The following is a 13,979-nucleotide window of genomic DNA, read 5'->3' as shown; positions in this document are numbered from 1 at the left end:
AAAATTAAAATTCTAACACTGGATATACAATTCTATATGACTCCACCAAATAAAATATTATTTTTAATTTTTAATTTTAAAAAAACTCATTAAAAAAATTGACACATTACACTAGTAGCCATTCTCTATGATTCCACCAAATAAAATATTATATTTATTTTTAGATTAATAAAAAATATAAAAAAACGGATACAATAAAATGGTGGTGTCATTCTTTATGGCTCAACCACCATTATTTATTTTTTTAACCCCCAATTGTTAAAAAAAATCAATATTTCCTTAATATTTTTACAAGTAATGTCAATCTTTTTTGCTTCACCAATTTTACTTTTCATTTCAAGTCATTTACGTATATAATAAAAAAAGTTGATCATTTCTATAATTATTCAAAATTTAGGATATTTTTATAAAAAGGCCAAAGTTAGCGGTTAATAGAAGAAACAACATGAAATATTGGATGTGTTTATCGAAGTTAAGTATAATTATTTGTAAACATACATCCACATAATGGTATAGTGATTTATTCGGCCTTCTAATTATGTAAAAAAAGTTATTTTAATTTTTTATTTAATTTTATTTATCTTTTTTTATCTTAAACTTGTGTTGTTTATCAAATTATTCTAAAATTGATGGAAAATTAATGTTTATTAATTTTATTGATGTGGTACGTGTGGATTGCCACTTGGATGCTATGCCAATAATTAATTTTTTTAATACTTAAAAATTATAAAAAAGTATTAAAAAGTATAAATTGTAAAAATATTTTTAAAAAATTAATTAATTGCTGACGTAACATACATATAGATGGCATCAAAAAAATTAATAGACATTAATTTTTTTCTATCTATTTTGGGGTGACTTGAGAAATAATGCAAGATTAAAGACTAAAAAAGACAAAAAAAAATTAAATAAATAATTAAAATGACCTTTTTTATAAAATTGAAAGGCGAAATAAATTATTGTGAATTAAATAAAATATAGAAACATGTGATTAAACAAAATACACAAACAAAACTCACAATTTTTAGGAGGGGTTGAGGGAATTAGGCGAGTAAATTAGCATGATACCTTTACCATGAGTTGAACAAATACGAGTTAGGTTTTATGAATTGACTAAAAATTCTTCAAAGATGAGATGATAAAAATGGATGTAGGAAAATTAATGAAAAACGATGGAATATGATTGTGTCTAAAAAATGTAAGTCAACCTGTAGGAAATTTAACAAATAAATTTAGATTTGAATTTAAAAATTTTAAAATTTTAAAATTAAAATTCATATTTTTTAAATTCATAATTTTTAAAATTTTATTTTTGAATTAAAATATGATAAATTTAAGAATTTAAATTAGTTCAAATTTATTATTTCAATACTTCAAATTTAGATTTCAACTAGCTTTAAGAACACTTTTTTTTCAAAAATAAATTGTTTTTATCACTATAAAAATGATAATATGTATCAAATTTATCTCAAAGTCCAAGATCTAAAATCCATCATTAAAATTAAGACACTTCAAAACTTAAAAATAATTATAAAATTTCCTAAACAATAAGAAATATTATTTGACATAAAAAACTACTTTTAAGGTCAAATAAGGAAATTAAAAATCATTAAAATGAAATAAGGTACTATTCAGTACAAAATACATCCTTGCATATCACACAGGAACAATGAATTTAAATAGCCGGGTGGAGTCCTCCATAAACAAAATAAGCTTTAAATAGAGAGATAATCATATTGCTTCTAAGTCAGGTTGGCACATCCACACTTATTTCTTTTTCAAAAGACATGCTTGAGTGACCTAAAATTCATACTATGAAAGAGCATCCTACACTCATCAATCAAAGGAGATAGTATAATGTTAAAGACTTTAACAACATACATAAATTGGATAATAATAGTAACAACCACTTCTATTTCGAGATTGGTGATGTTCGAATCTCTAGTAGATAAAAGACCATTTCCCAAAGCCCAGAGCTCTACTTCTATAGTAGTGGCTCTTGGTATATGATGATAAGCTCCAATCACCTAACTACCAGTATGATCCCTAATAAGAGCTTTCACCGTTGCTTTCCCTGGGTTATTTATGGCAGATCCATCAATGTTAGGCTTATACAAATCTACTATGGTGGTTTCCAATTATCTGAAATAAAAAACACTAATCTCTTTTGTGACATAGGAATTTGAAAATGTGATATGTTAATGAACATCTTATGTATAATAACCTTTATTAAATGAGCTTATTTGTAATGAGTAAAATTTACTCAGGTCAACTTGGTAAAAGGTTAGAACACGATTGACATGTCAATTGGGGTTTATTGTGTGTTTGTTCTTGAGTGGAGTTGGAGCTTTGTTTTGTTATTTTGCTGTTGCGAACTTTTTTGCGGACTATTGGGTTCATTCTTTTATGGGATCTTTGGTGTGATTGGTTGGATGCACTTTTAGTGCAATACTTTCTATATGTTTGATTGGGATGCGTTTATAGTGTGATATTCATCTTGTGTGTTTAAGGACTTCTTATGTGTCCAAGTCATGTTTTACTAAGGCTTCTAAGGGTTAACTTCGTTGAACTATTGAAAAATGATTAAATTAATAAATTGTTGAAATTGAGTGTGTGAATATGTTGAATTCTATCCCATGCTTAACTATTGAATTTTATTGGAGAGACATATCTTATATGATTTGACCATGTCTTGATTTGGATTAAAGTGAGCTAAGGATGTTTATGAATGCTTGCATATGAGCTTATTGATTAGCGAGTTTAATTTTTTCCATGTTCAATATTATGACATTCTTATTTGTTAATGACACTGAATATTTACTTTACTAACTCACTTGAGAGAAAGGTAATTATGGTACTTTCCATTTTTTACCAAGCAATTTTGCTTTCATGTAGTTGTTTCTTTATGTATAGGTTTTGAGTTAATTTTGAAATGCCTAGCTCACCTATTGGATCATCGTGTCACACTATAGCAAGACTACGAGCGTATGGAATTAACATATTTGTATTGTGGCTCCTAGTTGCATGCACTTAATGAGTCATTCTTTGTATGCATATATGTTAGTTTCATATTACCAAGGTCTTGATATTTAATGTTGTTGATTAATATGATTTGAGGATTAAATTGTTAGCTTGAGCTTTGGTTTATGTATGGATACTTTTAATGCATGCATGCATGCATACTACTTCATTGACTTAAACTAGGATTCGAATGGGTATTGAATTTGTTTTGGATGTGTTTATGAAGTTCTAAAGTATTTCTAGAGTTGCATTGCTGGTGTATATGTGTTGATCAGTCGTAATTTGATACGTCAAATTAGGCTCTCTAAAATGCTTGATGAGTTTATTTGCAAGCAATTTACGAGTCTTTTTCATGTTTTAGTTGATTTTTAATTTTTAGTATTTATGATCATTTTCCTTTAGTTTAGTCCTTTTGGGACCCAATTTGGAAAAATGGTGCCATTGGGAGTCTAATAGTGCAATTAAGTTTGTGTAGAGAGATGATGACAATCAAAACTTGAGGAGAACTACATCTGATGTGAGTGTCGTGACACTGATGCTAGGATGTTGCGACATTAAGCCTCTATCACTTCAGGGGTGCAAGGCTTTAATGAGAAATCAACCTAAAGCAGACTACCGAGGATGTTACAACACCACTCAATCAGTGTTGCGACATTGAGATCCCCCAAAGCCAAGAGTGTGCCACTGTCAAGGGTGTTGCGACACCTAGCCTAATAGGGTGAAAAATATTGTGGGGTTAGTTTTATGTCCAACAAAAACACAAGTTGTCACACTCGGCCCCCTCTGAGGATTCGAACTTAAAGAAAAGCCCAAGAGCCAATTGAATTAAAAAGGGAATTTGAAGGCTTTAATGAGATATTTAGAGAACTTGAGTGGTTGGTTGGAAGATGATTAAATTTCAAACCTGGTTTAGTTAGATTGGAACTGATTGGTTCCATAGTGGGAAACATAATAATTAGGATTGAGTGGCGACAATGGTCTGTAGAGACCGTACCGATGTAATATATATAGGTGTGTATGAGAACAAAATTCCTCTCAATACTACTTCCCAAATATTTCTTTCTAAGCATCGTACTGATGAAATATGTCCTGATGGACTCTCTATGTTGCCATAGTCGAGCCATGGTCTTACACATTTTTACCTTATATTTAATGCCCTGGCGGACTTTCCCGTGTTTAATGTATCGGCGGACTCCATATGCTTCCATAGCTGAGCTATAGTCTTACACAATATAATCTCATGTTTAACGTCCTAGCTGACTCTGTAGGTTGCCATAGTCGAGCTATGATTTTACGCCTTAAACCTTATTGAGGTGTCGCCTTAAAAGACCTTACCATCGCTATGTCGCCCATAGAGACTGTTGATCGCCATCGTTGTGTTCCTCTATGGACCCTAATAACCATAGTCATGGTATCGCCCCGAAGGACCAGTCGATATAATTTTGTTTCACATTTAAGCTTGATGCTCGAACACCGTAGTGTCCCCTCTGCCGGGCCCGAAGCTTCGTACATCATGGTTTGCACCCAGCAACACCGTATGGCATAATCTTAACAAAATTTCATTTCCCTATCCATCCACCCATTCCTCCATTTCGCCACGTTTATCCTTGATGCTCGAACAACACAGTGTCCCCTCTAAAGGCCCAGAGCTCCGCACATCATGATTTGCACCTACCAACACCGGATTACGGTATATAAAAACACCATTTCCCAATCCTAACTTCATCTAACTCGTCTATAATTTTCCCTTCATACCCCACTGTTATAATCATGTAATATATTTATTTAACTTACATACTATCATAGAGTATGCTATCTTTTAAACATGGAATCATAATTATTTCATGCATATTAAACTACATTTTCAGACCCATATACAAAACAATATTATGTATGCTTAGCATTCACAGTCAGCAGAGTTCATACATCACCACAGTACTCAACACAGAATCATTCTAGCCACACAACATTCTAGGGATAGAGTATAGAAACTCACTTGATGCTTCTTTTCCTTCTCAGCTTAGCTTTCCAAATGCCAAAGCTTTCATTCTTCTGTCAGGTAAGCATTATAACTAAAATAATAAGTTAAACTCAAAATTTTCAACTTAAAACTCAATTTTCCAGAAACGTGCAGAACCTTTCAAAGGTTCTGAAAATTCTTAACTTTATTTTTTAACTTTATTAATCGAAAGATTTAGGACCTTACCAGCTCACTGGGTTTTATATTTTTCCAACTCAAACCTTACAATAACTGCTCCGTGCAGAGCTTCTCGTAACTATCTCTTCTTCAAAGCAACCAAGAAGAAAATGAAGAAGAGAAGAAAATAAAATAGATTTGAGAAGAAATTTACCCCAGCATTCCTTTCTTAGCTATTTATATCCCTTTACACACAGTCTTCAACCATATAGGAACCATTTATTACTAATCATTTTGTCTACCACTAAGGAGCTAGTTGGTTCTAATCCAATTGAACCGGATTTGGAACTCAACTATGTCCAAATCTACATCTAAATTTTCCCTAATTTTTAATAAAGACCTCTAACTTACTACTTCTCTCAATTTCACCCCAAATTGTTCTTAATTTTGGGACTCAGGAAAATTAGGTTTGATAGAATTTGGATTTAACGTTTTCATACTCAAATCAATTTGAAAAGTTGCATTTTGAGCCACTCTAGTACTCCAAAAGACTTGTTTTATGTTTTCATTTATATTAGCCTCCAAATAATAATCTTAAGTGATTTTGACAATAATTTTAAGTCTTTGCAAATGTTGAAGTTCATTTGATAAAAAATTATTATATGCGAAACTATTGATTTTTGACTGGGTGGTCTTTTTGTTAAAGCAATCATTTTGTTAATATGACATTACCTATCCATATCAGTCATCAAGACAAATAAATTGTATTACGAGTTGCAATTTCCCTAAGTCTACATTGGATTTTTGTCCATAAAAAGGGGAGAATAAGTTGAGGGGTAGTTGGAACTTTCAATTGTTAGTCTACTTGCTACTTTTACTGATGTTCTATTATAGTAGGAATTTTAGATATTTGGTTTCTAGATACATTTTGTTACACTGGAAACTCTGGATTTTTTATTTGTTAAATTTTCTTTATATGATGCAATGATGTTTAATAAAGACATTTATTTCGAGTTTTATACATTTTTTGCTTGAGAAAGTTTGTTGTTGGGTTTTGGGTTAAAAATACCAAGGGGGTGTGTTCAGTCAATTAGAATTAAAATCAACCCAATATAAAATTTAACAGATTGAGAGCGGTATGAACGAGGGTACGAGGGGTTTTTCTAGTCGAGTGGTCAAAAAGTAAGGCAGAGAGAAGAGGACCCTCTCGACGACAAAGGAGGGAGTAAGCAAATGGAGCCAATGGATTCTAAACCTTTCTTATTTAGGGATGCAATGATGAATTCGGATCCGTTGAATAATCCTCTGAATAATAAGTGGGAAGATGACAATATTGATTTAACGGATGGTGATATACGAAAATAGGTTATTGATGGAGTTGCCTCAATTGATTTTTATGATAGAATCTATCCAATAATTAGGAGAGCATGTCCAAAACTGTGGTGATCAAATTTTTAGTGAGGAAGATAGGATATAATGCATTATGTAATAAAGTGTGTCCGTTGTGGAAACCATCCATGAGATTCCACCTTATGGATATTGAAAATGACTATTTTCTAGCTAAGTCTGAATCTTTTGTGGATTATAGTAACGTTCTTTCGAATGGTCCATGGGTGATTTACGGATAGTATTTGACGGTTCAACCATGGACGAAACAGTTTTCTCCATGACAATCATTCCCCTATAATGTTGTTTTATGTGTCCGTATACCGGGTTTATCAGGATCATTGTACAAGAGAAGTATTCTCTAGGTTATCGGTGAAATGGTAGGGAATGTAATCAAAATTAATTTAATGATGGATAAAGGAGCAAGAGGTCAGTTTTTCTGATGCGTGATATTCGTGACAGGTTTTAAAAATTTATAAATGAATCGTTCTTGAGACTAACTTATTATCACGATTAATACAAGTGTACCTATCGAACAGTAGTATAATTCAGCAAGACCGGATTGTCGAACCCAAAGGAACCATAAGTACTATTATTTACTTCTTTTTTATTATCTAGCCTAAAGATCAAGAGGTTTGGTTATCTAAAATAATTATTAAACTAAGAATACACAGAAAGAAAATTTGGGAAAATACTTTTTAGAAAATTCAATTGATTAAGACAATACCTAAGGAAAAATCCACCTAGACTCCACTTGTTATTTGACTCTGAATCAGATGATTTATTCATTTGACTTGATCCGTAGAAATCCCTAGGTTATATTATTATCTCTCTCGAGACTAATAACGTCTAACCGTAGGTTGAATAATTGAAATCTCTTTCTAATTAACACCCTAGAATTGTATTAACTCGATCTATGGATTCCCTTATTAGGTTTCACCCTAATCCGACAAAATCTTATCACCCTATCTCTAGGCTCGCAATCAACTCCGCTTAATTGTGACAAATTTACTCTTAGACAGGGTCTATTCCTCCTCTGAATAAGAGCGTTAACTTGAATCAAAATCCTGGAATATTAAAACAAGAATTAAGAACACATAATTAAGAACAAATCAAATATTTATCATACAATTTAGATAATAATAACAAGATCTGTCTTAGGTTTCATTCCCCTTAGGTATTTAGGGGTTTTAGTTCATACTTATGAAGGAAAACATCTCAAAAGCATAAAGATAACAAAACATAAGAAAACCCAAAACTCCTGAAGGAACTTGAAGGGAGATCTTCAGTATTGATGATGAATCCAACTTCTGAGATGGATCAATCAGCTTTCCTTGAGTAATTCCTTGCTTCCTACTCTGCATCCCCCTCTTAAGTGCCTCCTCAGGTGTTTAAATAGGCTTTTGGATGCCTAAGAGCCTTAAAAATTGGCTTTTTTCGAAAAGGACTATACTTGGGATCGGCAGGGCACGCCCATGTGTGATTACTCCAGCCTGTGGTCAAGGCTGTTGAATAGGCGCGTATATGTAGTCTACCCGTGTAAGTCGTGCTTCAATCCTAACAAATAGACACGGCCGTGTGACACGTCCGTATGAGGAAGTCCAGGCCGTGTTGCTTTCCCACGTGGGTCTATTTTCTCCGTTTTGGCCCATTTCTCGCTCTTTTTACTCTCCTATGCTCTCCTAAGTATAAAACATGAAATTAAAGGATTAGGAGCATCGAATTCACCAAATCTAAGGAGAAACCATTCATAAATGGGCTAAGCATGGGATAAAAATATGTATAAATTACGGTTTGTCATTTTTGGATTTGCAGTTCAAATTGACTTAAGGAAGTCGCTCATTTCCAGAATAAGAATCGCTAGCAGGATTTACAGAGTGGAGCATGAATCTCTTCCAACTGTTTATTTTATCTGTGGTAAGAGACTGCCATCAATCAAAGATAGTAGAGAATGTGGAGAAAAGATCAGGTGAAGCTGAGGATCCTATTAGATTGGACCAATATGAAAACACAAGATCAATTCAAGAATGGATTGAGAATAAAAAGTTCGGTGAGTGGATGATTGTGGATCGCTAGAATCGTAGACAAAATTAGAGGATTGATACTGGACAAGAGAGTGGAAAATGAAATAATTGTAAGAGCCCAAATTTGACCAGGCTGAAAGCAGAATATGAATAAATAAATATTTATTTAAAATGTCCATTAAAGTCTATTTACAAATAAACAGGCCTCAAAGCCTGGTGAGCTCAAAGCCTGTTACACTTGTAACCCAATCAGGCCTAAACTACCCAGCAGACCCACAAACACCCGTGACCCTATTAAACTAGCTAGCCCAAATTCAAAAAACCCAATTAGCCCAACTTGTTACACCAAGGCAGGAAACCCTAGGGTTTCTGCCTTTCTCCTCGCGCCGCAAGCAGAAGCTTCCAGAAGCAATTTCAACGGATGCGTCTGTTCGTCTCTCACGACGTTTCAGTAACCCTCCATCAGCGCCATGATCAGTGCACGCGTCTACACCAGCATGGTCACTGCCGGATCCCTCGCTCGATTGCCTGCAAGAAAAGGAAACAAACAACAGATACGCGAAAAAGCAGAGTAAAAAATGGCAAGGAAATCACAGCATATCAGTCAAAGATACAATAGACAAGAAATCAGAGATTTCTTTCCTTATGTAACAAATCAATAGGCTATAAAAAAGCCTTTGTAACCCTTGTAACGATTACGCATACAGAAATAAAAAAGAAAATACAAGCAGTTTCAAAGAAAATGTGATTTAACTTTTTTTTTATTTTAGAACATATGCATGTATGTAAACTGTTTTTTAACAAAAATATAGATTACAAAAATACAAGGAAGAAAGTTACCTGACGAACGACGAGTGAAAGGAGGGGTTTTTAAACCCTAGCCACCGTGTACGGTGGTCCTTAGGGTGGCGCGTGGGCGCGTGGGCGGTGTGTGGCCGACGGAGGCCAGAGCCCAGAGCTCCCTCCTTTCTCTCTTTCAGAGAGAATTCTTATTTTTTTTTTGAAAACTGGTTTCAAATGATTTTAAGGCTAATAACCTGGCTTATATAGCCTTGACAAAACGGCATCGTTTTGTGACTCAGGGATCCGTGCGTTGACCCGATTACCCGGGGAGGATCCGCGCATTTTTGAGAGTTGGGTTAATTACCCAATTGATCATTCTATCCCTTTTGTACTTACAATCAAACTTTATTTTATTTTATAATTTGGCCCATTATTTTATTTTAGTTTTAATTTAGTCCCTATGGCTATTAAATTATATTCTGGAAAACGTCACCGTTTTGGGGAATAGGGTTATTTGCCCAGTGACCCCCTTTTATTTTGCGGGCATTTCAAATCGGGCCTTAATTCAGTTTTAGCTTTTTAAATTTGCCCCGTAATTTTACAAAACTTTAAATTTGGTTCTATTTTTTTTATTTCTATATATTTTTATATTAATATTTGATTTTTTTTTTACTTTTATACATTAAAAATTATTAAAAGTGTTATTTTTATTACTATTATATATTATTTTCCTCAAATTATTATTATTTTTATATATATTATATTCTCACATATATTATATATTTATTAATTATTTATATATATATTGTTTTACATGTTATTTTATATTATATCTATTATATTTCTTATATATTTATATTACATTTTATTATATAATATTTTTTATTTTTTATTTTTTTATGTTATGTATATCATGTATCGCCAATTATATTTTTTATGATTACATTATATATATTATTATTAAATCATATTTTTAACGCACACTATATATATATTTTTGTTAGTTATTTATTTATTTACTATATATTATTTCATTTTAAACTAATATTGTTATATTATGAAATCTCTTACATACTCCTAAACCAATATATTATCATATAATTACTATTCTTTTATTCTTGTTATCATATTATCTATTAAATATTATTTTAAAATGGTTATGAAATGTCTTGTTTTTAATTGTATGTATATTTCGTTAGCAATCAATTTTTTTTATATATTAGTTCTTCTATATGTTTTATATTGTATGCATCATGTATGTGTTAAGTTTATTTTTATTATAATTATATGCAAATTGACACTATATTTCTTCTATTTGTATATCATACATTATTTGATTATTTTTTTTATATCATGCATCATTTAAATATTATTTCGTATGTTTATATACTTTGTTTATTCGTTTTCAATACATGCTATATATATCTTTGTTTGCATTTTTTTGCTTTATATGTATTATTCTTTTATCGTAGTATTCATTTTTTTATCTACCTAGTACGATAATATATTATTATGATTTATAATGTAATACAATTCTCCACACATCTTTAAAAAGACAAGGCTCCAAAATTTTCAAAAATATAAAGGCAATGCTTGATGTTTGGAAATTTCGAAAAAGTAGTGCCCTAACTTATTGGGTTGCAACTTTTCTCGTTAAGTTCGAATAGTCAAGTACCCTTCTAAGTTTTTAAAGGTTTTCAAAATATAAGTAACTATCTTGGAATTGCAAAGTGATATGTCCTAACTTACTGGATGTAGCATTTTGCTGTTTCGAGATAGGGATTTCTAAAAGGCTAACTTATAGCCCATACTTTGATACAAGTGAACCCAAATTTTCAAATACTTTAAAGAGGATCACATCTTAAGATTTTTTAATTTCCGACATTAAGAACATTTTGATAATCAATTAGGTATCAATTTTTTGGGCGTTACGAGGGTGCTAACCCTTCCTCGTACGTAACCGACTCCCGAACCCATTCTTTTGATTTCGTAGACCAAAACCAACGATTTTAGAACAAATGTTTTAAAGGTGATCCAATCACACCTAAAAAGGTTGGTGGCGACTCCCGTTTTCGTTTTTTAAAGTCGATTCCCATTTACCAAAACTCGATTTGAAAATGGTTTCGACAACAATCTTTCCAGATCTTGATTTAATATTCTTTCTAAAACAGGTGTCTCAAAGGATGATATCAACGAAAATTGTGCAAGTATTTTAAATTCCAGGAAACAGAAGGAACAAATTGATAATTTACCTATTTAATTATCGGATGAGGGTCAAGAAAAGCTCTCTAAATCTATTACAAAGATTATGAATGGGAGGAAATTTGATAGGGGTAATAAAGGGAAAAATAGTAAAGCTAAAGGCAATAAAAAATAGGTTGTGGGTGTAAAAGGGCAAGTTAATAAGTAGGCTATGGGTGCGCCTAGAATAAAGAATCAAGGTGGTGGTATTGAGGAGATTGGGATGAGTTCTGAAACTTTTAGGATTGGGTTGAAAGTGGGGTTTGGGCTATCTAAATTTGGTACCAATGGTAACCAAGGAATATTGGATCAAAAATTTAACTCAATTCACAATTTTAAAAAGAACCAGAACCTAAATGATTTAGTTTGTTCTTCTCCTCTTATAGAAAATGAACTGGGCATAAAAAATATTATTCCTCATTCTAAACTCCCTCATTTTTTTGAAAGAAAATAGGAGTAATAATACTCTGAACTTTTAATCTAGAAGAGATGGGAAAAATCTTGATAGCCTGGTTGGCATAGTTCCTGTTCGACAGGTTATCCAAGGAATGATGGACTGTTTAGAGGTAGAGGGTAGAGCTGCAGACATATAAGAAGGGGATACGAAACTGGTGGTGTTGGACCAGGCTGATAGTAGACAAATTCTGGGTTAACCATTGGGAGTGGTCCATCGGGGTGAAAGTGAAGTGACACTCATGGACGATTCATTTGATAAGTAATGGTGCCCTAAAATGTTTAGCTGCTTCTAATTTTGATTTTTATAATGTCAAGAATTTTTGTATGGAATTACCAAGGTGCTGGACACTCTAATTTTGGCAGAATTATGAAGGAGTATTTATGTGAAGTAGATCCTTGTGTTTTAGTTTTAATGGAAACCTGAATTAGTGGATTAAAAGCTGATAGAGTGATTAAAAGTATTAGCCTGCCTTACTCGAATATGACACTGGTGGTGTTGGACTAGGATGATAACGAACAAATTCTAGGTCGACTATCGGGAGTGGTCTATCAAGGTGAAAGCGATGCAACACTCATGGACTATTCATTTGATAAGTAATGGTGCTATCAAAAGTTTGGCTGTTTCTAATTCTAATTCTTATAATGTCAAGAATTTTGTATGGAACTGCCAAGGTACTGGACACCCTAATTTTGGAAGAATTATAAAGGAGTATTTACGCGAAGTAGATCCCTGTGTTGTGGTTTTGATGGAAACCTGAATTAGTGGATTAAAAGCCGATAGAGTGATTAAAAGTATTGGTCTGCCTTACTCGCATTGGGTGGAAGCTATGGGATACTCAGGTGGGATTTGGATTCTTTGGAAGGATAATATCTGTGTCAAAATTATGGTTAACTATATGCAGTTTATTCACATGAAACTTAAATCTGATGATGTTATAGATTGGGTGTTCTTTACAGGTGTTTATAGGAGTCCCCGTAGAAACTTGAGGAAGGAGTTATGGTATGGTCTACGCTGCATTACTAAAAATATCAATCTCTCTTGGTTGATTTTTAGGGATTTTAATGCTTTACTTGATGAGGATGAGAATAAAGGTGGCTTCAATAGGGCTATTGCTAGTTGTCCGGCTTTCCAACAACTATGCTCAGTTAGTGAATTGAAGGATCTTAAATTTAAAGGTCCCAAATTCACTTGGAATAGAGGAAATATATTTGAATGCCTTGATAGAGCCTTATGTAGTTCTCATTGGGAGCTAATGTTCCCAAATACTGCTGTTTTTCATATACTGAGAATAAAATTTGATCATTGCCCACTCTCGACTTCATTTGGAAGCAAGATAAGAACAAATTCCCCTCGTCCTTTTCAGTTCCTAAGTGGTTGGTTGTCTCATAGTAATTTTAGTTCTATGGTTAATGAGAATTGGAATAGTGAGAGCTCGGTAGAAGATTATGTTAAGAAGTTTATGGCAACAACAAGAACGTGGAATATGGATGTTTTCGAGAACATTTTGAAGAGGAAAAGGAATATGATGAACCGACTTGATGGATTCCAAATAGTGCTGGAGAGGTTTTGATCTAAAAACATTCTAAATCTTGAGAAATCTTTGTGAGTTGAACTTGAAGGAATTATGGACTTCGAAGAGAGTCTTTGGCGACAAAAGGCGCGGAGTATAACAACCCTTTTTTGGGTCGAATCGGAGCAATGATTTTGGGACCACAGATCCGGAGTCAAAATATTTATTTTAATATTTACTGCATGATAGCATGTATGTGTGAAAATTTCATGAATAAATTTTATTGTTTAAATGGTCAATTTGATAAAAAAGACTAAATCGCGTAAAGTGCAAAAGTGGAGTTCCATTAGCTAAAGGTATTCAATAGCTATGGAATCTTAATTTAGAGGTCCTTACGTTGTAATTTTACCACTTGACACA

At 32.7% G+C, this 13,979-nt stretch overlaps 1 protein-coding gene across 1 annotated transcript; it reads left to right on the top strand.

Moving 5' to 3' along the window:
- The first annotated feature begins 12,875 nt into the window (after positions 1 to 12,875).
- LOC107920640 (uncharacterized) lies at positions 12,876 to 13,619 on the top strand. The gene has a single exon (XM_016850449.1). The coding sequence runs from the start codon at positions 12,876 to 12,878 to the stop codon at positions 13,617 to 13,619; it is 744 nt and encodes a 247-aa protein (XP_016705938.1).
- Positions 13,620 to 13,979: the final 360 nt, after the last annotated feature.

Source organism: Gossypium hirsutum, chromosome A12, assembly GCF_007990345.1.
Source record: "Gossypium hirsutum isolate 1008001.06 chromosome A12, Gossypium_hirsutum_v2.1, whole genome shotgun sequence".
Taxonomy (NCBI): domain Eukaryota; kingdom Viridiplantae; phylum Streptophyta; class Magnoliopsida; order Malvales; family Malvaceae; genus Gossypium; species Gossypium hirsutum.
This window is presented reverse-complemented; position numbering and strand designations above follow the sequence as displayed.

What these genes read in the sequence shown, in the direction of transcription:
- LOC107920640 (XM_016850449.1), top strand. Translation starts at nt 12,876, where the DNA reads ATGGGATACTCAGGTGGGATTTGGATTCTTTGGAAGGATAATATCTGT.